Source organism: Triturus cristatus, chromosome 5_1 (assembly GCF_964204655.1).
Source record: "Triturus cristatus chromosome 5_1, aTriCri1.1, whole genome shotgun sequence".
NCBI lineage: Eukaryota > Metazoa > Chordata > Amphibia > Caudata > Salamandridae > Triturus > Triturus cristatus.
The window spans coordinates 5,312,197-5,337,921 of NC_140587.1; the positions used below are offsets into that span (position 1 = coordinate 5,312,197).

Below are 25,725 nucleotides of genomic sequence, written 5' to 3' on the forward strand. Positions count from 1 at the left end.
GCAGAGTTGAAGAGCGAGAGCCACGGCCGTCCGATGACCCCCGGCACCGAGCACCAGGCACCGATCCCCAGGTACTGAACCGCAGGCACTCGCCTCTAGGTACTGAGCCGTCCCAATGCACTGAGCTCCAGGTACTGAACCGCAGGCACTCGCCTCTAGGTACTGAGCCGTCCCAATGCACTGAGCTCCAGGTACTGAACCGCAGGCACTCGCCTCTAGGTACTGAGCCGTCCCAATGCACTGAGCTCCAGGTACTGAACCGTCCCCAGGCACTGAACCCCAGGCACTGAGCTCCAGGTACTGAACCGTCCCCAGGCACTGAGCTCCAGGTACTGAACCCATGTCACTGAGCCCCAGGTACTGATTACCAGGTACTGAACCGTCCCCAGGCACCGAGTCCCAGGTACCGAGCCCCCGGCACTGAGCACCAGGTACTGAACCCCTGCCACTGAACCCCTGGTACCCAGCCCCAGGTACCGAGCCCCTGGTGCTGAACAGTCCCGAGGCACTGAGCGGCAGATAATGAACCGTCCCCAGGCACTGAGCTCCAGTTACTGAACCCCAGGCACTCGCTTCTAGGTACTGAGCACCTGCCACTGGACCCCTGCCACTGGACCCCTGCCACTGGACCCCAGGTACCGAGCCCCAGGTACCGAGCCCCAGGTACCGAGCCCCAGCCACTGAACCCCTGCCACTGAACCCCAACCACTGAACCCCAGCCACTGAACCCCAGATACCGAGCCCCAGGTACTGAACCCCAGGCACTCGCCTCTAGGTACTGAACCCCTGCCACCGAGCCCTAGGTACCGAGCCCCAGGTACTCACCCTCAGGAGAGCCACACATACTGAACCCCAGGAAAGCCGAGGGTAGGGTCACTCCGGCTGTCTCTGTGTGTCCGGCTGTCTCTCTGTGTGTCGGGCTGTCTCTCTGTGTGTGCCCAGAGCTGTCTGTGTGTGTGCCCAGAGCTGTCTGTGTGTGTGCCCAGCTGTCTGTGTGTGTGTGCCCAGCTGTCTGTGTGTGTGTGCCCAGCTTCTGTGTGTGCCCAGCTGTCTCTCTGTATCTCTCTGCTGTGCATTGCACAGGCCTATCAGTGCCTATCTGTGTCTCTCTGTGTTCCCAGCTGTCTCTGTGTGTCCCCAGCTGTCTCTCTGCTTTCAGCTGTCTCTTTTTGTGCCCAGCTGTCTCTCTGCGTGTCCCCAGCTGTCTCTCTGTGTGTCCCCAGCTGTCTCTCATTGTGCCCAGATGTCTCTCTGTATCTCTCTGCTGTGCATTGCACAGGCCTATCAGTGCCTATCTGTCTCAGAGTGTACCCAGATGTCTCTCAGCGTGCCCATCTGTCTCTCTCTTTCTGTCGCCCTCTTCACCAGTGAGACAGCCTGGGGCTCTTACAGGAAAGTGAAGCCCGGGGCTCTTCAGTTATTTTCCTGTAAGGGGCCGGACACAAGAGACTCGGGTTGTTCCCGCGCTCCGGGGGTGACTGACTGCCGCTGGGTATTCCCTCACCTCAGGGTCGAAGTGCTGTAAACAAGTATGGGACCTGCGATGCTGCGCCCAGTGGGGGCGGGGGAGTGAGTGAGTGTGGGGCGGGGGAGTGAGTGTGGGGCGGCGGAGTGAATGTGGGGGACGGGGGTGGGGCGGTGGAGTGTGGGGGCAGAGAAATGTAGGGTGGGTTGAGTGTGCGGGCGGGGGAGTGTAGGGTGGGGGGAGTGAGTGAGTGTGGGGGCGGGGGAGTGAGTTTGCGGGGAGTGAGTGTGGGGGCGGGGGAGTGAGTGGTAGGGGTCAAAGGCGTGGCTTAAAAGACGAAACATTCTGTAACTTTTTTTGTCTTTCACTTTCAGGTATCTTTACATGAAATAACACAGTTTAAATGAAACCTGAATGCAAGTTAAGCTAATGGGTGGGAAATCCTGCGGGTGCGGTGGGGAATCGGGACTTGTGAATGTCTAGCGCTGCGAGGTGCCAGTGTGACAGAAAGCACTGTGTATATGCAAGTCATTGCTACACACAGTATAAGGTAGGCTGCTTCACAAAGCGCAAAAAGATTTAAAGATACCAAAGGGCTTACAAAATATAGGTTTTAGTAACAGCCAGACTGTCAGTAGAAGCAGGGACCGCGGAGCTTGAATAGGAAAGTATTGGCACGCCGTGCCCCTCAGATCCCCCACCCGACACCTCCCTCACCCGTGCCCCTCAGACTCCCCACCCGACACCTCCCTCACCCGTGCCCCTCAGATTCCCCACCCGACACCTCCCTCACCCGTGCCCCTCAGATTCCCCACCCGACACCTCCCTCACCCGTGCCCCTCAGATCCCCCACCCGACACCTCCCTCACCCGTGCCCCTCAGATTCCCCACCCGACACCTCCCTCACCCGTGCCCCTCAGATTCCCCACCCGACACCTCCCTCACCCGTGCCCCTCAGATTCCCCACCCGACACCTCCCTCACCCGTGCCCCTCAGATTCCCCACCCGACACCTCCCTCACCCGTGCCCCTCAGATCCCCCTACTCCGACCCCTCCCTCACCCGTGCCCCTCAGATCCTCCCCCCCACTCCGACCCCTCTCTCTCCCATGCCCCTCACATCCCCCACTCCGACCCCTCCCTCACCCATACCCCTCAGATCCCCCCCCCACTCCGACCCCTCCGTCGCCCATGCTCCTCAGATCCCCCACTCTGACTCCTCCCTCATCCCGTGTCCCTCAGATCCCCCACTCTGACCCCTCCCTCACCTGACCTCTCTGCACCACAGGAAGTAAGGCGCTACATCAAAGCGCTGTGGACTCTGGGACAGGGTGTAAACCTGCACAGACGTGCCCTCAGTGGTGCTAACATGAGGGTGTAACTTGCACCCTCAGCCCCATCCGACATTGGGACACAGACCACTGCGTCGCAGCCACTTGAAGCACACAAAACCCACCCAGCGGCAGCACTCAACGCCCAGCGGCAGCACTCAACACCCAGCGGCAGCACTCAACACCCAGCGGCAGCACACTACACCCAGCGGCAGCACTCAACACCCAGCGGCAGCACTCAACGCCCAGCGGCAGCACTCAACACCCAGCGGCAGCACTCAACACCCAGCGGCAGCACTCAACACCCACCGGCAGCACTCAACACCCAGCGGCAGCACTCAACGCCCAGCGGCAGCACTCAACACCCAGCGGCAGCACTCAACACCCAGCGGCAGCACTCAACGCCCAGCGGCAGCACTTAACACCCAGCGGCAGCACTCAACACCCAGCGGCAGCACTCAACACCCAGCGGCAGCACTCAACACCCAGCGGCAGCACTCAACACCCAGCGGCAGCACTCAACACCCAGCGGCAGCACTCAACACCCACCGGCAGCACTCAACACCCACCGGCAGCACTCAACACCCAGCGGCAGCACTCAACACCCAGCGGCAGCACTCAACACCCAGCGGCAGCACTCAACGCCCACCGGCAGCACTCAACGCCCAGCGGCAGCACTCAACACCCAGCGGCAGCACTCAACACCCAGCGGCAGCACTCAACACCCAGCGGCAGCACTCAACACCCACCGGCAGCACTCAACACCCAGCGGCAGCACTCAACACCCAGCGGCAGCACTCAACACCCAGCGGCAGCACTCAACGCCCAGCGGCAGCACTCAACGCCCAGCGGCAGCACTCAACACCCAGCGGCAGCACTCAACACCCAGCGGCAGCACTCAACGCCCAGCGGCAGCACTCAACACCCAGCGGCAGCACTCAACACCCAGCGGCAGCACTCAACACCCAGCGGCAGCACTCAACGCCCAGCGGCAGCACTCAACACCCAGCGGCAGCACTCAACACCCAGCGGCAGCACTCAACACCCAGCGGCAGCACTCAACACCCAGCGGCAGCACTCAACACCCAGCGGCAGCACTCAACACCCAGCGGCAGCACTCAACGCCCAGCGGCAGCACTCAACACCCAGCGGCAGCACTCAACACCCAGCGGCAGCACTCAACGCCCAGCGGCAGCACTCAACACCCAGCGGCAGCACTCAACGCCCAGCGGCAGCACTCAACACCCAGCGGCAGCACTCAACACCCAGCGGCAGCACTCAACACCCAGCGGCAGCACTCAACACCCAGCGGCAGCACTCAACGCCCAGCGGCAGCACTCAACACCCAGCGGCAGCACTCAACGCCCAGCGGCAGCACTCAACACCCAGCGGCAGCACTCAACAGCCACCGGCAGCACACTACACCCACCCGAAATCACCACACCCCACAAAAATGGGCTTCCCACCATACACTCCTTCCAACCTCTCACATTACATTATACAACATGTTAAATAATATCACTGATGGCTTCTGAAATGACATAATTGATGACGTCACTGATGACATCACACAATCTTTGTGGCACCGTCCAATAGCGTTTTGGACTTGAAATAATGCTACAAATTACCGCTGTGGGCAATTTCCTCTTCCCCTTAAGGGGATTACCCTCTTAAATACTTGACGTGATCGCACTTTCAAGTGAAGCTGGTGACAGGTATACGTTTGCAACTGTAAACACACCTTGTAGGTTAGCAATAGCAGCTGCATCCCTCCCCAGCCCCTTGGAACCCTCACGGGTATGTAGTGCGCTTTACAAATTATTGATTGATTGATTAAGCAAGATACACCACACACGTTTCTGAGGGGGGAACAGTGCCACACACCCCTGGAGCCATGGTCACAACACCGATGAGAGACCCCCCCACATTCAACCATCTTGAATGCCTGACAATCTTCAGTGAAGTTCTGGAAATAAACATACACACACTCTGGGGCCGAGTCACAGAACTAATCTGAGACGAAACCTTAAACGTACTACTTTTGGTATTCACAGAAGGCATTTAGTAGTAGCGCTGAGCGTCCTCGCTGTGATAGGATTTGTCTATAGTGCTGCACTACAACTATAGAATATGGCCACATGGCCTGTATCGAATGGTGGAAAATCCATTATGAACAGGAGGCTCGGCCTTTCTCGTAGATTGTTTGGAACAGCCTTTGGCTTTAAGCTACTTCCAAACACATCTCTGCAGCCCACATTAGGGGGGCTCAGTCTTTCTCTTGTTTAACGGGGAGTGGTACGTGAACCCCAAACTTTATTGACTTGTAAATGGAGCAGCACGTACCGTTCACCGTGCACAATCATGCCTGCCTCCAGGCTTATGCTATTTCCATACTATGGATCAAGTACGCTCAGTAACTCTGTGCTGTGTATGACGATGGTGTTATCAGTGATGTCATGAATGAGGTCATTTAGCATGTCATGAGTGATGTAATATGTGAGGTCATAAGAACTGCATGGTGAGGGCACGAGGTATAGTTAGCTCCATGAACTATAACTGGTGAACCTCAGTGTTATGTTTTAAAACATATGTTTTTTATGTTTACAAGGCCTAACTAGAACAGCACTTCAACCTTTGCTTTTTTTCTGTGACATTATATGTACGCACATACATGTGCACCTGCTCTTTACAACTGCCCTTTGCAGGTGGCCCCCCAGTGTGTGACCTCCTGAATGTCACTTCTAAAGATGCCACTGTTCCCATGCTTCGCCTTGTTTGGTTTTGACAATGACTACTGATGAAATATAATGTTTGCTCTCTGAGTCCATCTTTCAGCATGGTTCTTTCCTCCTACAGATTACGTCACTGCCATGGAGGTCTTCTTCTGTTTCCTTTTGCTGGGATCCTCCGCGGCTGAATTCATTCAAGGTGAGAGTTAATCCTAGATTGCTTCATGTTTACGCAGCAATGTCACCACGCTGGGGCCATCAGAGGCTTCGGTCACCACGCTGGGGCCATCAGAGGCTTCGGTCACCACGCTGGGGCCATCAGAGGCTTCGGTCACCACGCTGGGGCCATCAGAGGCTTCGGTCACCACGCTGGGGCCATCAGAGGCTTCGGTCACCACGCTGGGGCCATCAGAGGCTTCGGTCACCACGCTGGGGCCATCAGAGGCTTCGGTCACCACGCTGGGGCCATCAGAGGCTTCGATCACCACACTAGGGCGATCAGAGGCTTCGATCACCACACTAGGGCGATCAGAGGCTTCAGTCACCACACTAGGACCATCAGAGGCGGTCACCACACTAAGGCCTTCAGAGGCATGAGTGACACAGCCTTAACCGGCTCTGACCACACCTTCCGCAGGCCAGTCCTGTGACTGTGGTTACAGTTCCATGTGTTTAGCGTGCTCAGGTAACGCATACCTACTTGGGGCAGCGCTGTCTCATGAGCTGGGGGTGCTGGGATGATTCAAGTGCAGGAGAGGAGAGAACATTTGGATAGGATGGAAGATCTCCCCCTTCATGAGATCATGACCTCCGAGACTGAGACAGCTTATCAATGAGTGGTGAGAGGCGTGGCCTGGTCTGTCTCATCTTGAGGCTTTGCAGGTCACAGCTTGTGTTCACCTCCTGGCATGGTTGGTTTGAGAAAGGGAGATCTTTGATCAGAGCCCCAAGGGCGTGGTCACTGCCCCTCAAGAATGCAAAATACCTCCCGTGGGTGATCACAGGCACCAGCTCGACAGTTACTGAAATGAGGAACAAAGAAGTGAGATGACGCAGTGGCATTTATTTTGGAGTGGCACATTTTATTTAATTAACTCAAGCATGCTAAATATGTGAAAGAGGATTCACGTTACACAGGCTAAAAACTTCGGCAAAAAGCCTGGCTTCACTCTGCCAGGGAAAGCATTTAAATATCATAAACACATACTCTTAAGCAATATACTGACTAAAGATAGATGATAAGATGGATCGGTTGGAGATCCCTTAATGATATGGCGTATTTAAACCCTCAGCAAGTTTAGATGCTCCTGAAATGCATTCTTTTTGCAGATAATCATTTGAAATACAGCTATGTCTGTGAATAAAGATCTAGGTAGCTAAAACATTTCAAAGTGACTACATTTGCTACGACTAAGACCTTGAAAATATGTTCAAGACAACTTAAATGGAAGCAGAAGCTATCCTAGGGAAGCATAGTGCCCAGAGGCAACCTTAATTTAAGACAAATAATCTTCTTAAACTTAATTACTAAAAGCTGAAATGCAAGGGAATGGGTGTGGATCAAAAATGCAGAGCTAAGAAGGATATCTTTAAGAGATAAAGAAAAATCCCCAAAGAGGGGGATTGTTGGAAAGGCGTTCGCCGGAGGGGGGTTCGATACACGTCTGGCCCACCCCTTTGACCCACCTCTCCCAAGTGAGCCGAACCAGGCGCGCACACCCTGAACGGCACTGCGGACAGAGGGACACCACACGTATGCTTTGTAGGACGATAGGTTCTTTATCGATGATTTCACGGGATCTTTATGACCCAAAAAGGCAAATGATACAGCAGTGGCACAACGTACCACAAGTTAGTCGTGGGGGATGGGGGTAGCGGGACAGTCTTTCAAGATAGTGTCTCTGCGAAATACCCTGCGGAAGCTCACAATCCTCGAGCTGGAGGGTGTCGTGTCTCTGGGCGATCTCTTACCGAGTCGTCCTCAAGGGGAGCGCCGCGAGTCTCTCAGCAGGCACAGGTGGTCGGAGTTCAGGAGCCGCGATTCCGTCAGCAGGGCTCAGATGGTTCAGTAGCTGGGGGCCGCGAGTCACTCAGCAGGCCTAGGTGGTTCTGTGCTCGGGAGCCGCGACCTCGTCCGCAGGGCTCAGATGGTTCAAAAAGCAGGAGGCCGCGAGTCACTCAGCAGGCCCAGGTGATTTCAGCGTTCAGGAGCCGCGACAGCGTCAGCAGGCTCAGACGGTTCCAGGTCTTCTCTACTTTCGTTCCTCCGGCACCCCTTGTTATACTCCGCTGGCTCTTTGAAGTCCGGAGTCCTCGCAGAGGGGGGACTGGGGTGACGGAGGGGGGTCGGCGGGATTTCCTGCCGCTCAGTCTCTTAGTCTTTTCAGGTGGGTCTGGGAGGGACCCCAGACGCTCGGCAGGGGAGGCGCCTGCTCCCCAGGGGCCTGGTGGCCGATCGAGTCCTCCCGGGGAAGGCGACCCGAGGTGTGACTGGGCTGGCGCCTCGGGGTCTGGCTCGAGGGTTCCCGCTCCCTCGGGTGGACATGCGTGGTAGGGTGTTTGAGTCTGTCAGGCCTCTGGCCGGCCCGCGGAGCGGGGGTGGCTGGGGCGTCCGGAGCCGGAGATGTCGTGTCTTGAGGGTGGTTGCAGGTTGGCTGGATGATGGAGAGGGCAACGCCGTGAGGCCGGTCTCACACGCGTCCCCCCCAGCTGAAAGGCGTGGAGAACTACCCATCCACTGGGGGGTTCTCCTCGCCGAAGCGGAAGAATCGGGACAGGCCGTCGGCGTTGGCATGATCCGCCCCGGGGCGATGCTCGACCGTGAAATCCATTCCTTGGAGGGAGATGGACCATCGTAGTAGTTTGGGGTTCTCCCCCCTCATCCGCATTAACCATTGCAAGGGCCGGTGGTCCGTCTGTACTCGAAAATGGGTTCCGAACAAGTAGGGCCGCAGTTTCTTGAGGGCCCAGACTACGGCAAAGGCCTCTCGCTCTATAGTACTCCAACGCTGCTCCCTCGGCAGCAGCCTTCGGCTGATGAAGGCTATGGGCCGATCAATGCCCTTGTCGTCGAACTGTGAGAGTACGGCCCCGATGCCGTGTTCGGATGCGTCTGTCTGGACCACGAACTCTTGGGAGTAGTCGGGGGCCTTGAGTACGGGAGCGGTGCACATGGCGGTTTTCAAGGCGTCGAACGCCTGCTGGCACTGGGTGGTCCACTGCACCTTCTTCGGAAGCTTTTTGGAGGTCAACTCTGTGAGGGGCCCTGCGATACTACCATAGTTTTTAATGAACCTCCGGTAGTATCCCGTAAGGCCCAGGAAGGCTCGAACCTCGGTCTGCGTGGTGGGGGGCTCCCAGAACTTGATGGCATCGATCTTCGGCTGGAGAGGAGCGACTTGGCCGCTGCCCACCTGATGCCCCAGGTAGACCACGGAGCCTTGCCCGAGCTGGCATTTGCTGGCTTTCACTGTTAGGCCTGCTTTGCGCAGGGCCATTAGTACTTGTCGGAGGTGCTGGAGATGCTCGTGCCATTGAGAGCTGAACACGGCGATGTCGTCAAGGTACGCTGCGCTGAACTCCTCGAGTCCGGCCAGGACCTTGTTCACCAGCCGCTGGAACGTGGCGGGGGCGTTCTTCATTCCGAACGGCATGACCCTGAAGCGGTAGTGGCCATCGGGCGTGGAGAAGGCAGAGCGCTCTTTCGCTCCTTCCGTGAGAGCGATCTGCCAGTATCCGCAGGTCAGGTCGAAAGTGCTGAGGAACTGGGCGGCCCCCAGGCGGTCGATGAGCTCGTCGGCTCGGGGAATAGGGTGAGCGTCTGCGCGGGTGACCGCGTTGAGCCCCCGATAGTCTACACAGAATCTTAGTTCGGGGGCGGCCCCTGGGGAGGCCGCCTTCGGGACCAGAACCACCGGGCTGGCCCAGGGGCTGTCGGAGGGCTCGATGACTCCTAGGGTGAGCATTTTCTGTACTTCGGTCTGGATGCAGGTGCGGACTCGGTCAGGCACCCGGTAGGCTCGGTGTCTCACAGGCGGGCAGTCGCCAGTGTCCACGTCGTGGACACACCAGTCGGTCACCCTTGGAATGAGGGAGAAGAGGTCTGCGAATTGTCCGAGCAGCTGGCGGCAGTCGTCGGCCTGTCGGGGAGTGAGGGTGGCCGACAGTTTCACTCCCTCCACGGACCCGTCCAGTTCTTTCGTGCACAGGAGGTCGGGCAGGGGTTCGGTGTCTTCTTCTGCCCCCTCATCGGTGGCCAGTAGCAAACTCAATTCTGTCCGTACAAAGTGGGGCTTGAGACGGTTTACGTGGAGGACCCGGAGGGGGTTCCGTGGGGACTGTACGTCGACCAGATACGTGACCTGGCTCTTCCGTTCGACCACCTTGAAGGGACCAGTCCATTTGTCTTGCAGGGCGCAGGGTTTCACCGGAGCCATGACCCAAACCTGCTGGCCCGGCTGGAACTCGACCAGGGTTGCGTTTTGGTCATACCAGCGCTTCATTTCTTCTTGGCTGGCCTCGAGGTTAGCCTCTGCAAGTTCTCTAAACTTCCTCGTCTGGTTGCGGAGTGCCAGGATGTAGCGGAACACATCAGGGGGTGTCCCCCGGGGGCTTGTCTCCCAGCCCTCCTTGACCAGGCTCAGGGGCCCTCGGACGGGATGTCCGTACAGCAGTTCGAAGGGGCTGAACCCCAGAGACTTTTGGGGAACCTCCCGGTATGCGAACAGGAGGCAAGGGAGGAGGATGTCCCACTTCCGGCGTAGGGGCTCTTCGAGGCCCAGGATCATTCCCTTTAGAGTTCTGTTGAAGCGTTCCACCAGGCCGTTGCCCTGGGGGTGGTAGGGGGTCGTGAACTTATACGTGACTCCGCACTGCTGCCACAGGGACTTCATGTAGCGGGATATAAAGTTCGTGCCGCGATCACTCACAACCTCGCGGGGAAATCCGACACGGGAGAAGATCCCCATGAGAGCCCGGCCCACCACGGGGGCCGTCACGGTGCGGAGGGGGATGGCTTCGGGGTAGCGGGTGGCATGGTCCACCAGGACAAGGATGAATCTGTGGCCCTGGGCGGTCTTCGGGTCCAGGGGTCCCACTATGTCGATGCCGACCCGCTCGAACGGGGTACTCACAACGGGGAATGGTTGTAAGGGGGCTTTGCGCTTTCCGCCACTCTTCCCACTGCCCTGGCACGTGAGGCAGGACTTGCAGTGTGTTTCTACATTCGCCCGCATCTTGGGCCAATAGAAGTGGGTCACCAATCGCTGGTATGTCTTGTCTTGGCCTAAGTGTCCTGCCAAGGGTACATCGTGGGCCAGGCCCAGGAGGAGGCTCCGGAACCGCAGGGGTACCACCAGTACTCGTGCTGCGCCTAGCTCCGCGGACTTCTGCTCGCTGTAGAGGAGGCCATTGTCCCAATAGACCCAATGGGTTCCGGTTTGGTCACCGGCGACCTGGGCTGCGGCTTGTTGTCTAAGTCCCTCGAGGGAGGGGCAAGTGGTCTGCTCCTGGCAGAACTCTTCGCGGGAGGGCCCCCCTTCGCAGCGCCACTGGTCCAACTCGGGCAGTTCTTCGAGTTCCATCGGGGCCTCTGGGGCGGAAGGTTCCGGTCCTTCCCCGGGGTTAGTGTCTCCTTCCCCCTCGGAAGGAGGGTGGTCTGCTTCTGGTAGGGGGTCCCTGCTCTCGGGGACAGTGTTCGGTAAGAGGGCTTCCCCGCCCTTGGAGAGAGGCAATCGTGCGGTCATGGAGCGCGTGGTGGCGCAGACCCATTCTGGTAGGCCCATCATCTCCAGGTGGGCTCTTCGTTCTACCTGCCCCCACGGGGAACTCTCCAGGTCGTTGCCCAGGAGGCAGTCTACGGGCTGCGAGGTCCGGACCGCTACCTTCAGTTCTCCGGAGACCCCTCCCCACTCGAAGGGCACCAGGGCCATCTGGCAGAGGCTCTCAGAATTGTCGGAGGATATGACCGGACAGAGGGCCCCGGCCAGGATCTGGTCTTCTGAAATTAGGCTGCGGTGGACCGCGGTGACACTCGCCCCGGTGTCGCGGAGGCCCTCGACTCGGTGGCCGTTGATGGTCACCCGCTGTCGGTACTTTTCTGTGTTGGCGGGCAAGGGTGTCCCGGGGACCATTTCACGATCACCAAGGGAGACCAGGGCCATGGCCGCCGGCTCCCATTCCTCGGAGTCTTCCATTTCTTCCCCCAGAGCCACGGAGGCCATCTGCCGGGCCGTGGGGTTGGTCGTCGGGGTTCGCTGATACTGGGGACACTGGGGGTCATTGGCGTAGTGCCCGGGCTGCTGGCAGCGGAAGCAGGTGAGCCTAGCTCGTGGACCTGGTCGTCCCGGGGCTCCGGTGCTGGCGGGAGACTGGGCCAAACCCGCCGCTGGTGGGCTGCTGGGGGGGCTGGTGGAGGACCCCCCGGCAAAGTCTCTTGGTCGGCCGTGGTTCCCTCCGCCCCTCTGGCGGGGGGGACCCTGACTGTTGCGGCCGTAGTCCCCCACGGGGCCCCGGGTGGCCCGGGTGTTCACCCAACGATCAGCCTCAGCGGCCAGCTTCCGAGGGTCGGTAAGCTTACTGTCTAGGAGATGCTGGCGCAGTTCTACAAAGCAATTGGCCGCTAAATGCTCCCAGGCGATCAGATCGAACAGTTCTTCGAAGGTGGAGACCTTGCTGCCCTTGATCCAGCCGTCCAAGGCGCGGCTGTAAAAGTTCACGTATTCGACCCACGTGGTGCCCGGTATCTTTTTGCAATCCCGGAACCGTTGTCGGTACATTTCGGGGGTGAGTCCATACCGGCCCACGAGGGCTTCCTTCATGTGGCTGTAGGAGTTCATGACCGTGGAGGGCAGATCGAGCAGAGTGTCCCTTCCTTCGCTTAAGAACCGGCCCCATAGGCCAGCCCCCCAATCCTTCTGCGGGATTCGATGTGAGGTCATGGCGACTTCATAGGCCTTAAACCACTGCTGGATATCATCGTTCTTATAATACTCCTTTACCACATCCTTGGGGATGTGAACTTTGGTTTCCCCGGTGGGAGCGGGCGGTGGATTCCCGGGTGGCTGTGACTTCTCATTCCTGGCCCGCCACTCAATCTCCTTCAGGCCGCGCTCATGTTCTAGCTGGAGTTTCTTTTCGTCGTGCTCCCTTTGGAGCCTCTTCTCTTCGAGTTCCCCTTGTAGCCGCAACTGCTCGACGGCTAACTTCTTCTCTGCCAGTTTTATTTCTCCCTCGATTTTTAGTTTTGCCAGTTCCAGTTCGTGGTTGCGGCTTCTCTCCCGGTCCGCTAGTTCCTCGGGGGACAGGTTCCCCTCTGGCCCGTTGTTTCTCGCCAGGGTGCTTGGTGGTTCATGGGTAGAGTCTCTTTCCGTTTGGGTCGGGGGCGCCCCCGTCTCGACCCAGGCTTTTAGTACTTTCTGGAAGTCTTCCTTTGTGCTTAGTCCGGTGGTAGCGATGCCAAGGTCTTTGCAAAACTGTTTTAGTTCCCTATGCGTGTAGTAGTCCAATTGATCCTCTCGGAACGGTGAGCTTATTTCGGTACCTGCGGCACCCATGGAGGTTTCTCCTTCCATCTCTGTTTGGTAGTGCGTCGGTCGTTCACTGCACGCTCTCTTTCGGTGTCGGCTCGGATCCCGTCGTCTGCCACCAAATGTTGGAAAGGCGTTCGCCGGAGGGGGGTTCGATACACGTCTGGCCCACCCCTTTGACCCACCTCTCCCAAGTGAGCCGAACCAGGCGCGCACACCCTGAACGGCACTGCGGACAGAGGGACACCACACGTATGCTTTGTAGGACGATAGGTTCTTTATCGATGATTTCACGGGATCTTTATGACCCAAAAAGGCAAATGATACAGCAGTGGCACAACGTACCACAAGTTAGTCGTGGGGGATGGGGGTAGCGGGACAGTCTTTCAAGATAGTGTCTCTGCGAAATACCCTGCGGAAGCTCACAATCCTCGAGCTGGAGGGTGTCGTGTCTCTGGGCGATCTCTTACCGAGTCGTCCTCAAGGGGAGCGCCGCGAGTCTCTCAGCAGGCACAGGTGGTCGGAGTTCAGGAGCCGCGATTCCGTCAGCAGGGCTCAGATGGTTCAGTAGCTGGGGGCCGCGAGTCACTCAGCAGGCCTAGGTGGTTCTGTGCTCGGGAGCCGCGACCTCGTCCGCAGGGCTCAGATGGTTCAAAAAGCAGGAGGCCGCGAGTCACTCAGCAGGCCCAGGTGATTTCAGCGTTCAGGAGCCGCGACAGCGTCAGCAGGCTCAGACGGTTCCAGGTCTTCTCTACTTTCGTTCCTCCGGCACCCCTTGTTATACTCCGCTGGCTCTTTGAAGTCCGGAGTCCTCGCAGAGGGGGGACTGGGGTGACGGAGGGGGGTCGGCGGGATTTCCTGCCGCTCAGTCTCTTAGTCTTTTCAGGTGGGTCTGGGAGGGACCCCAGACGCTCGGCAGGGGAGGCGCCTGCTCCCCAGGGGCCTGGTGGCCGATCGAGTCCTCCCGGGGAAGGCGACCCGAGGTGTGACTGGGCTGGCGCCTCGGGGTCTGGCTCGAGGGTTCCCGCTCCCTCGGGTGGACATGCGTGGTAGGGTGTTTGAGTCTGTCAGGCCTCTGGCCGGCCCGCGGAGCGGGGGTGGCTGGGGCGTCCGGAGCCGGAGATGTCGTGTCTTGAGGGTGGTTGCAGGTTGGCTGGATGATGGAGAGGGCAACGCCGTGAGGCCGGTCTCACAGGGATGTTCTACCTGAAATAGGCTGTAAGGTCCCAAATCAGATAGGCAGCCGGCTGGAGAACAGGCCTGTGGACAGCACAGAAAAGTTCTACCTTCCAACTGTCGTGTTGGATCTTAAATACCTTGATATGGGGAACCAGGGGTGGACCTGACGTACTTTCTGACGCATTTGCCAACAGGTGGCTTGACCGCATGTGTTCCAAGATACAGGAAAGGGTCAACCGCATGTGTTCTAAGACCGTGGGTGGGGTAAGGTGGCCAGGTGGCACAACGGTTGGTAGGTCATGCCTGACCGCAACGTATAAACAAAGGAAATGTTGTGATCACGTACATTTCTTACAGTATGCATGTGACCAATACCCACAAGGCAGGTGCAGTTTTCATCAGACATTGCGGTTTATCTTGAGCAAGCTAACTTCCAAAAAATAGGGCTTCAGCGATGATAAACAATGTGCCAACTTGTACCAGCTGGTTTTCTGTCTACGTGTGGGTGTGCAATGGCCTTGTAACTGTGGAAAATTACTGTGTTTTTCTAGTTCCTTGGGCTTCCTCGTGTTTTCTGGTTCAACTGAAATGCAACTCTGGAAACCCTGGGCCTAGTAACTTCTGAATGTTACATACTGATATCATGGGGTGGTGGCCTTTGGGCTTTGGGCCTCCTATTTGGGCTTATGTACGTTGGGTTCTACAGGTGCTGTGGACTTCTATGTGTCTTACTATGCTTAGTGGGAATATGGTAACTTAGCATGTTAGCAGGTTTTGTGACGGGGAGCAGAGGCCTGACATCAACACTTTATTTTGTCAGGGTAGGTTAGGGAATGGTATTTAAGTTATTAAATGGTGGCTCGAGACCCTCCATCAGGTTTTATGTCCATGTCGGCTGGTCCATGATGGTCACAGCCTTGGCGGTGGTGCAGAAGCTCTTGAAGGTCAGTGGTCCGGGGGTGGAGGGGGGTTTGTCTGGGTAAAGAGGAGACTAGATGTGGTTGTTCACATTCTTGTGGGTTCGTCTTTGCATCGAGTGCAATAGGGCGGAGCCTGTGGCGAACAAGGCTTTGTGGCAGATGATCTGTTCTTGCGTATGGGCACGGTAGACTGGGTCCATTTTAGGTCTGGCATTAGCCAAGACGTTCTGATTTAGTAAAATTGTATAAATCATATTTGCTTCTAGGGGCATTCAGCCAGTCATCTCCATCCATTGGTACGTTGTGTCAATCACATTTTTCTTCCGGTCACTGCAGTATGGGGCAGTGGGTCCGCCCACTTCAGCCATTGGCTGACTCCACTCTCAGTCACAGCAGTCTGCCCTTTCACCAGGAGCACATCCGCACACAAAGTAATTCCTTTCACTGCCAGGGATTACTGAGGCAACGCGTGCTGTCAGACAACAAAAACTATTTTGGCTTATTTTCTTTTTTTAATACTGTAAATATTGGCAAGGCCTGGCAATATTTCACAAAACAACGGCTAAACAAACCAAGCGCTGGCATAGGAAAAGGCTGGCAGCAGACACCAGACAGATTGACTTTGCCAATGCTTGCTTTGACTGGGAGAAAACATGTATTTAGAGGTGAATTCTGGAGATGTCTTGTCTTTGGTGAGGGTAGTTTTTCCTGGAAAAGGCGGTGACATTGTTGGAAGTTGTAGAAGGGCTGTTCAGGAGTTGAGTCTGTCAGAACAGGGTTTGCCTAAGTTGAAGAGTCTAGAAGGCCGGTTTGTGGGGTTGGGAGGGCACTTGTCAAGTTGTGAACAGTCTGTGTGTGCTCCCTAGTGAAAAGGGGGTCACTCGTGTTTGCAGGGTGCAAGAAGAGGAATGTAAGGCCCTAGGTAAGCAGGAAGTCTTGGGAAGAACCAGGGGGTGTTGAGAACGGAGGCCGGTCCATCAGATGTGCTTGAAGGAAGGTCTGGGGAGAGCCCAGCAGCCAGCGGGAGATGGACCTGGGGAGAGGGCGCTGTGCATGGTCCACATTTCAGGCTTAAGGGTGAGGGTTAGTGGAGGGCTCCTGATAAATGACGTGTGGGTGATGGTACTGCTCCCCGCCGCCTCCTGCCCCCTAGCTTTGAAGACCCTTGAAAGCTGACTTTGGAAGGATGTCACATCCTCTTCCCATCGGTGGTCAGTGGATGATTCTCCGCTATTGCGGTGGAGGAGGGGCCGGTGGTTAGGGTCTAGGAAAGGAGGGCTGAGGAGAAAGAGTAGGAAAGGGAGCCACCCCGCGTGCCTGTGCAGATCTGTTGCTGGCTGGCGTGTAGCTGCCTGTTGCTAAACTGTTTGTTTCCTTCCTCAGGTGATGGCTGGGAGCAGCACAACAGGTAAACCACTGCGCGCTCTGCAGCAGCGGCTGTTGTATTACACTGATCTCTGTGTACTTCTCACAGCAAAACAGATCTCACTCTAAAGCAAGACTGCAGACTTGGTATTTGAATTAGAAGCCACTAAGATGTCAACCTAAGGCTCAGGTTGTAGGTTTGTTTACGTATTAATTTATAAATGCACATGCAGAGAAAGACGTATTATGGCTCTGGGACCCAATAAAGGACAAAGCAGGAACACAATTGGGTAAAGTATACACAAACAAATCTAAGTGATAAAAGGGGTAAAAGATCAGTTAGAAATGGTAAAGAAGGTGTCATTTGCTGAGGGCACCCAGACCCTGCTCAGGTTCCTTGGGGTGGCGTGTGACCCCCCCCCCCCCACCCCCCATGCTCTCCCTGCAGCGCTGCCTCTGTGCAGTCCCGGATAGAAAGCAAGACATTTCCTTACATTAATCAGGGATAAAACACAAACTCCTCTGGATGAGGACAATTCTTCTGCCTCAAACCAAACCCTCTGGCCCAGCTCACTTGCAGCACTGCCTGTCCCTGCCTGTCCCTGCCTTGGAACTCTGGAATGTTCAGGTTCAGGAAACTTGCTAAAGCTCCTTCATGTTGCTAAGGACATTGGAGGATTCTCGCCCCACACAGTCACCGGTTCCTCTTCTCTACGCTACTTCACTAACGCTCCTTGAGTATGGCTACGCCTTATGCCTCGGCCTTCGTCAGTGACCAATCCTTGGACTACCAAGAGTACAAATGCTCCTGGTCTCAGGACGTTTGACAGGTTTCAGTGACAAGACACAACCCCCAGTGGAGGCCAGTCCAGCGAAGACCCCAACACCAGGCTCTCGGCCACAACCCTTCCTGCGCTCTGGGACGGAGGCCACTGGTATTGACACGCGGTCTGGAGGAGAGCACCTTAGGTACAGCCTCATGGGCGCTCCATGGACCCTGCCGAGAGCCTGGTGTTGGGGTCTTCGCTGGACTGGCCTCCACTGGGGGTTGTGTCTTGTCACTGAAACCTGTCAAACGTCCTGAGACCAGGAGCATTTAAAGAAACGGCATTGTCATTTACAATGTCAATAGCTTAATCACTCTCAAATGCGAGACCTATTGCATTTGCACCCACACACACAAAGCCACCCACACACACACAGCCACCCACACAGTGCCACTCACATGGAGCGATGGTGGAAGGGGCCCGAGAGGTCACTGGCCACAGGAGAAAGGGTGCCAGAAATGATATGGGGGTAAAGAGACACATGGCTACAGGGGAAGCACAAGAGACACAGGGCAGGGGAAACAAGAGATGGCGGAAAGTAGTAGGCGGAGGAGGGGCTAGAGCAGACACAGGGCAATAAGGGCCATAGGTGATATGGAGCAGCAGGGTCAAATGCGACACTGGACACTAGGGAGAGTTGTGCTGCAGCTGACGGGGAAGGGAACAGGGTGCTGCCACAGAACGCGAGGAGAGGGCCATACCTGCTTATCTTGGTGTCTGGAAGTCATTTCCTTTTGAATTTCAGGTGGGTTAACATGTGTTTTTTTTTTCCAACAAGCAAGAACTGGCACCACGTAGCATAATTTTCATGTAATCTGGACTGTTTGCAAAGGGTAGCAAGTGTGATGGGGTCACCCAATCATGCAGGCACGAGGGGAAGTTAACATCTCTCCTGCGTGCTGCTCCTTCTCCTTTAATTGACAGGTTCCGATTTATTTATTTTATTGCAATTTTACTAAAGCTTTTATAACTATCACAAGATTTTTGCAAAAATGCTGATTTTGCAGGGGAACTGTCCTATGGCCTTTTTATGACTGCGAAGCCCTGCTTTTGATTGACAAAGTCTTTTTCCTTTGTAAAAAGATTTATTTTGCCTGAATTCATCTCCTCCCAAATTCCGGGAGAGGGCCATTCAGGTTAGGAATAGGTAAACAGTTTGGGAATATTCACAATCATATGCATTTATTGGCATTCACATACATTTTTTTACGGACATATTCTCACCCAGAGATTTACTGCTGGCAAGGATACGAGTAAATCCATTCCCGGGGTATGATTGAGAAGCGATCACCCCAAAAACTGGAGGATTGTGTAGAAGAAGAGTTGTTGTTCCCAGGTACATTTCTACCTGCAAAAATGCCTTCATCTGTCAGTAGAAAGAAATTCACTAAAATTACCCGGGAGACCGTTTTGGAACCTACAACAGCCACAGCTTCACAGGAGTTCTTGTGGAAATCTGAGTGAATGCCCCATTCAAAAAAGTGGAAATGTACTCAGAAGATACGCTCTCCGTGCCCGGTACCAGCTTCTCAGAACCCTGGCATCACAAAATGGAGGCTGCCAGCCACAGACAGAAGTCTGCCCTCCTGCTGCTGGACGAAACTCCTACCGGATTCTCAACACTAAACTCTAAATTTCCAATCGGGACTTGCTCCATTGAAGTCAATTGAGATCCGCGGCTGTGTTCTCACACTGCATGCATCTCCCGTGGGTCCTTTAATTACCTGCCTTGGGTGGATGAGTGAGGCCCCAGCACATCTGAAGGCCCTAGGCCTTGTCCCCTTGCAAGTCGTTATCTCTAAGTCTCTTTTTAGGTCTCGCCGAGTCAGCGCGCATGCGCTGCTTAGAGAGATTTTGTAGATGAGTTTCCAAAGTGCTGCTGGCTGGCCTAGTGCTTTCGTTCACGCGAGCGTGCACGCGCGCAGCCGGCCGCCAGCAGTCTTTCACGGGTCATTAGAACCGTGATGACTTTCACAAAAGTAAAGAAATAGAAAAAAACACCTATTTCTTTACTTTTGCTATAATCGCGGCACCGGCGCTTTACTTTTAATGTTCAAAGTAAAGTGCCGGTGCCACGATGCTTGTTCTCGCGCGCGTGGCCAATGCTTGTTTCTCTCAAACTATTTCCACGAACTTCAACGAGTTGTGCTTGTTTAACATACGATTCAAGGGGTGGTGTCCTTGTTTTAAAAAAAAATTCTCCTGATCTCCAAGCACCAAATAAGGGCGCGTGCCGCGCATGACGTAATCAGTCCGCGACGCGGCGACAAACTCCTGCTGGACTAGACTGGAGCAGACCCAGGTGTGTGAAATAGAGAGGTGAGTGCGCTATTCCTAGCCTGCGACTTTCTGTTACGCTTATCTGCCGCCACGGTATTATGTGGAAGAGCCCACTCTTTAAGTCCTCCGGCAAATGGCGGCGATATAATCCGCCTTTGATGCAGGTCACCTGCACACCTCCCCTCTCTTCTTCCCAAAGAGGAGAGTTGCTCTGCCCATGGGTCCAAGGTGGACTTGAAGCATCAAAGTCCAGTCAGGTAGAGCTCTTGCTCACACAGGCCAGTGCTGAAACGCGCGAGGCCTGGACCCGCTCTCCACAGTCTCACTCTACAAAGCCCAGCGAGATCTGTGGCAAGTGAAGACTACATTTCAAGTTTAGTTGCAGGGTAGTGTTTTATGGTGGCGTTCCATGTAGATTGAAACTTCTATATCAGTTTGAGGTATCGAGGATTACGTTTTGTAATATGTGTTTGCAAAATATGTTTTTTGTAGTCTTGATTTCACACACTGCCGGTTTGGAGGGCACCGAGGGACTCTGTGTGCCAGGCAGAAGCCAACAGCAAAGTCCAGGTCAGTCTCAGTTACCAATAGTCAAAGGCCTCTTGCAGTTTGTTATGTCCCTGTAGATACCACTGTAGGAGAGTAGGATCTGCTTCACATGGGTACCCCCACTTTTTGCTGGTGTTTCACTGTTTTTCGACCTTAGTCTGGCTGTGGCCCTGCTAATCAGGATCACAGCCTAGCTGCTTCCTCTCTAAAATGGCTTCCATGTACATTAGGTACATATCTAATTGGATTCTGGAGTGCCTTATAAGCCCCTAGTATATGGTATGCTATGTACCTAGGGCATAGGTACCTCAGAGGCCTACCAGGGGCTGACGCATGTATTATGCCACCCCTGGGAAGCACTCCAAAATGGCACCACAGGTCTGCTATTGCAGCCTTGGTAAGGGTGTGCTTGCACCCCTTACAGTAGTATAGGCTACCTATATCCACCTGTATATACAGACACATATAAACCTATAAGTCACTCCTATGTCAGGCCTTGACAATCCTGAAGGCAGAGTGCTTGATTTTGTGTGAGAGGGTGCCCAAGCATGAGCTGAGCCCCTCTGCAGCTTTCGGAAATACTTTCTTATAGCTGTTCTGTGATACAGCCATACCATATACTCTTAAGTGCATTATAACCTCGCGGTAAATGCTAACTTTGGAATGGCTGCATCAAAACATGTCGTGTTTGGTGTCAAACATCTTGGAATTCTACCCCCCCCCACGCCAGTTCTGGCGGCGGGGGTAGCATTCCACCCTTCTAGAGGGAGAGACATGTTCACACTGGTCAAACCCGGTAGAACTTTCCTGAGCCCAGGCATCACAAAATGGTTGCCTCTGCCACAGACACGGGTCTGGCCTCCTGCTGCTGACCGAAACTCCGGCAGGGGAGGCCTGGACAATAGATTTTCTGTCGCAGGGAGGTGTAACCACCTCCCCAGACAGGCTGATGTGTATTTGGGGCTGGGTGGGAGCACTCTCTGGTGCTTTGAAGTCCTGCACTGGGGGCACATTTGGTGTCCCTGTGCATAGTCCAGTTCAAATCGGTTGCAGGGGCTACCTGCCCCTTCTCTGGTGCGAAAGTGGACAAAGGAAATGGGTGTAACCACCCCTCTTTCCGAACCCTCCCATAGGTGGGTCCCTAGAGTATGTCCAACCCCCAAACTTAGTATAAGTATGGAAACCCAGTCCTTGTGACTTTAGATTACCCTGGACGATCCTCTGCATCGTATATCCTGGACCTTCGACTTTCTATCACGACTAGAAGATGGAAGAAATCTCACTTGAGGTCAAGGAGTGACTCCCCTGCTTGGCAGGCACCAAAGAAGCAACTGACCAGTCTGCAATTCTGAAGCTCCCGCCGGACGTCGAAGTCTCTCCATCCCCAGAGGTAGATTTCCAGACTTCACCGAGGCTACCCTGAGTCCACAGCAAAGCTGAGGCCCATGGCTATCGTGGGTGACGTGGAACCGTGACCTCTGGACACCATGAACTTTTGCAGCAACACTATCTTCTGGGACTTCCTCAAAGTTGTGCTTTGCGCTCCGAGTAGCCCCAGCCTTGAGCACCTCCTGCACCGAAGATTGCTGGCCTCCACTCCACGAGTGACCCGTGGACCAGTTTCAAGTGCGACCACTTGAGGCTCCTTCGCGATCGCTAGCCCGTTGGCTAGTAGGTCCCCACAAAGGCAACTCCTCTTCTACTTGGGCTTTCCTGGTTGCTCCAGATGTGCCCTGACTTACCCTCACTGGGTGAGTCCCTCAGACCTTGCTGGTCTGCACCGCAGTTCTTTCTCTGAATTCCTGTGACTTGCCGTTGCCAAGGCTTGTTGGGTCCAATCTGATCGCCGACACCACAGCACTCGACAAACTTCAGGGGATAGCTCGAATCTGGCTCGTGGACTTCGTCGACGCCTCCTGGAACTCGTGGCTGAAGAGTCAAGACACCCATCAACTCACCTGAAGCACCCAACATCTGTGGGCATTGGTCCATCCTGCCCTCGGTCACTGGCTAGTGACTCAGACTCAGTCCACTCTGCTTTCAGGTTCCTTCCATCCTAGATCCAGGCTTGGATATTTTCGGACACTTCTCCTCTTCACGGCAGCAGCAGTTCTTTGCAGGCTTCCATTGCACTCGACGACGTGAACCGACACCAAAAGACACCTATGCACCCGGCTTCCCTGGGTGAGGTAACTCGAGTACTCTGGTGCTCCCGTGGGTGCTAGCCCTAGAACTTCTTAAGTCCAAAAGGGTTTGGTCCTGACTCAATTCTAAGTGTCCCTAATCTTTAAATTTCCAACCGTGACATTGCCCATAGAAGATAACAGGAACCCGCGGTTGTGTTTACACACTGCATACAGTCCCCGTGGGTCCCCTGTGTCACTACCTTGGGTGGTTCCTTGGGGTCCCAGTGATTCCACAGGCTCTAGGCCTTGTGTCTAGTTCAGTCGTGGTTCTTATACCACTTTATTGGTATATGGTTTGGTACGCCCCTATGGCCCAAATGTGTATTTGTGCTATTACTGATGATTGCTATCTTGTAAATTAAGTACTCTGAACTCCAGTTTCATAATGAGACTAGAGGGGTGTGTTTTATCTTAAATACATATATTTTAAATATTTACCTGGTGTGGTTGTCCTTTCATTTGATCATTCAAGAGATCATAGACTGGTAAAACAAGCTGCTTTACATTCCTTCAAGACTTAGCCTAAAGGCTGCCCTCCATAGCTACCACTAGGATAGCTTTCAATAAAGGTTGTCTTTTACCATTCACCATAAGGGGTTGTTTGGACTGATACAAGGTGCCCACTAGAACTAGTGGACAGCATATACCAGGCCATCTTCTCACAGTGTGGGAATAAAACAGCTTGCGACAAATGTACCAAGATGAATATTTTTCAACACATTTCTCCTATAAGAAAATCTTGTTGCAAGCTTAACTTGACCTGTGATCAGTATGGATATTGGTCAGAAAGGAAAATAACCTGTCGTCTTATTCAAAATATTCAGGAGAATTAACCCCCACCCACAAATACTGCCCATTCATCACTTTCTAAGATACAAATAATGCATTTTTGTTTTCCGAAGATGGTTTGCAGGTCGTAAAACATTTATCACCCCCTATTTCATTTTATTGTAGTTTATATCAAAACCTAGATCAACTGTAGGCTCCCCTGCAGGGTTCGTTTCATTTACAGGTGAGGCGGTGTTACTGTCGCCGCCAAGGGCGTGCAAGAGTTGGTATTAAAACAAGGCGCGCTACAGATGTACAAGGGTTTCTCTTTTGAGCATATTGCGTTGCAAGGTAAACTTAATTCATAATTATTGTGGATATATGTAGGAAAGGAAAGTAGCCTATATGATTGTTCAACGATTGCAGGAGATGTGCTACTCTCCCTATAATTGCGCTTCCCTCACAATGTAAGATTCTAGGTCGCAAATGATGTCTTTATATTTTTAGTGGTGCTTTGCAGGTTGTGCACTTTTTATTAACCTTTTCATTTTTAAAAATCTTTCCAGGGTGTATAAAAAACTAGAAAGGTTTTCTGATCAGCTGGAGGATTTCAACCATGTTGTGTCTACAAAAAAAGATTCCTTGGCAAAGCATGCCGCCAGCCTCCGAGTTGTTGCAGCTGAAATTGACAAAGTTCATCAAGAGGTCACTACGGGTCAAGTCGTTGGAGCCGGGGTAGCGGTTGGGGGCGGCCTCATAACCGCCACTGGGATAGCATTGGAAGTGTTCAAGGAGGCCTCACCACTGACCAGCTTAGCTGGAGAAGCCATTTCCTTGCTAGGAAGTTACTGCCAATCCACTGCCTCAACAAAGGAACAGGAAGAAGAGACGAAGAACGGGATTCTCGCAAACAAAATCTTGGATGCGTGTGAACGGGATTTGCAGGAAATATCAAACATGTATCTCATAATTCAGGCAAGATTCATGTTTCTGGAAGAGGAAGAGGAACATCACGGCACAATCTTCCAGGAGAAACTCATGGAAATAAAAAAAAGATTTCCCCACTTTCTACCAGCTAAGATCAAGAGGAACCACGTGGACCTCAAACCTAAACTTGTCAGCTTTGTTTTCAATGTGGCAAGACATTCTGACCTCATAGAATCAACCAAAGACAAGACGTCTAGGGTGATACAGGCCGCCCATGCAGCTAGCACGGCAGCCTCCCTCTACCAGAACTCAAAAGACCTATACAACGGAATCACACATCTCAGCGAAGGGGCCAGATCCGAACTGGCAGAAAACATGCGTGACGTGGCCACCCACATCGAGGAAGTCATCCGAAGTCTAGACCAGGATCTTTCAAAGGAGACCAGATGATTTTGAATCTTGACAGAACAGTGAGGACTGAGTTGTGACCAAACTGAGCTTCGGTCGGGTCTGATTTCGCAAGATACTTTTGCTGCTTGGTTTGTTTTTTTTCTGTTAAAAACATTAATGAAGACTGCTCACGTGATATATATTGATAATTCCTGGAAATAAATCTGTATAATTCTATTCTTGTTGTTTAGCTCATCCCGTTGATTCTTTTTCATCTTGTACTTTAACCCCTTGAGTGCCCCGCCCTGTGCCGGCCCTTTCATTAGCGGGCGGGGTTCATGACGAGATAGTCTCGTCATGGGCACAGCGCAACCGCGGCCCATGACGAGACCATCTCGTCATGGGCACTCAAGAGGTTAAGGTTGACGATCTTGAGGCTTGGGTTCTATTGACCAAATCTGCCTTTTCTGTATGGTCACCTCAGATTCTTTGCCTTTTCCTTGACCATATTCCTGCTGGTTTTAAAACTCTTACCAGGAGAAAGGGCCTTTGCTCCCCCTTAAAACATATTTACATTGGCTCATTCCTAAGTGGCATAATACCTTGCTTACAATTACCTAATACGTCATGAAGGAAAGACACTGGGGGCCTGAGAGTTAAATACTGCTTGTGAACTGCAGCACCTATTACGCCATCCACAGAGGAGGCCTACACGACATGGCTTGTGACCTACCATTGTAGAATGACTGCCGCAGTTTAAAACCTGCATTACAACCTGTCAAAATAACCCTTTTAGACAGGCAATGACCTCCCATTTAAATATTAGTTAGTTACCCCTATGTAGGCCTTGAAGCCCACAAGGTAGGGTGCATGGTACTTAAAAGTGGGACAAGCAGAAAGTTACTGACACTCTCTCCTGACAGTGACAAGGCCCCAAAAGCTTTTTTCGCTGTGGCAGGCCTGGCTGTCCTATACAGAAAAGCAGATCACAGATTAAAATATTCATTTTGCTATCTCCAGTTTAGGGTCAGCTGAAAACATATTTAAACCATTATTTTAATAATTACTAAAAACACAGTTCAATTGAAGTTGGATTTTTAATAAGTATTAAGGAAAGTAACATTTTAGAATGTTAACTTTATCTTGTCTGCGGCTCCGGTAGGCTAATTTGCATCAGCTGTTCAGCAGCTGCCTAGCCTTCAAACTAAGGGGTATATTTACAAGAGAATGGCGCAGTGCGGAGTTGAGCTAAAATTGCTAATGCTGCTCTCTTCCATTCTGAAAA

The 25,725-nt window shown here is 53.8% G+C and overlaps 1 protein-coding gene across 3 annotated transcripts; it reads left to right on the forward strand.

Annotated features, from left to right (window-relative positions):
* On the forward strand, nucleotides 1–24,677 carry LOC146829922 (uncharacterized). 3 transcript variants are annotated; one of them, XM_085604194.1, is made up of 5 exons: nucleotides 1–57; nucleotides 316–431; nucleotides 5,651–5,722; nucleotides 16,532–16,556; nucleotides 23,690–24,677. In XM_085604194.1, the coding sequence occupies exons 3-5, from the start codon at nucleotides 5,665–5,667 to the stop codon at nucleotides 24,498–24,500; spliced, it is 894 nt and encodes a 297-aa protein (XP_085460320.1). In that variant the 5' UTR covers nucleotides 1–57; nucleotides 316–431; nucleotides 5,651–5,664; the 3' UTR covers nucleotides 24,501–24,677. The 3 variants fall into 3 exon arrangements, with proteins under 3 accessions (XP_085460320.1, XP_085460321.1, XP_085460319.1); XM_085604195.1 differs by lacking the exon at nucleotides 316–431 and having other exon boundaries at nucleotides 1–99; XM_085604193.1 differs by lacking the exon at nucleotides 316–431 and having other exon boundaries at nucleotides 1–71.
* Nucleotides 24,678–25,725: the final 1,048 nt, after the last annotated feature.

Coding starts and splice junctions, on each gene's coding strand:
- LOC146829922 (XM_085604195.1), top strand. CDS start 5,665: ATGGAGGTCTTCTTCTGTTTCCTTTTGCTGGGATCCTCCGCGGCTGAA. Junction 5,723..16,531: donor CGCGGCTGAATTCATTCAAG/GTGAGAGTTAAT, acceptor TTCCTTCCTCAG/GTGATGGCTGGGAGCAGCAC. Junction 16,557..23,689: donor GGCTGGGAGCAGCACAACAG/GTAAACCACTGC, acceptor AAATCTTTCCAG/GGTGTATAAAAAACTAGAAA.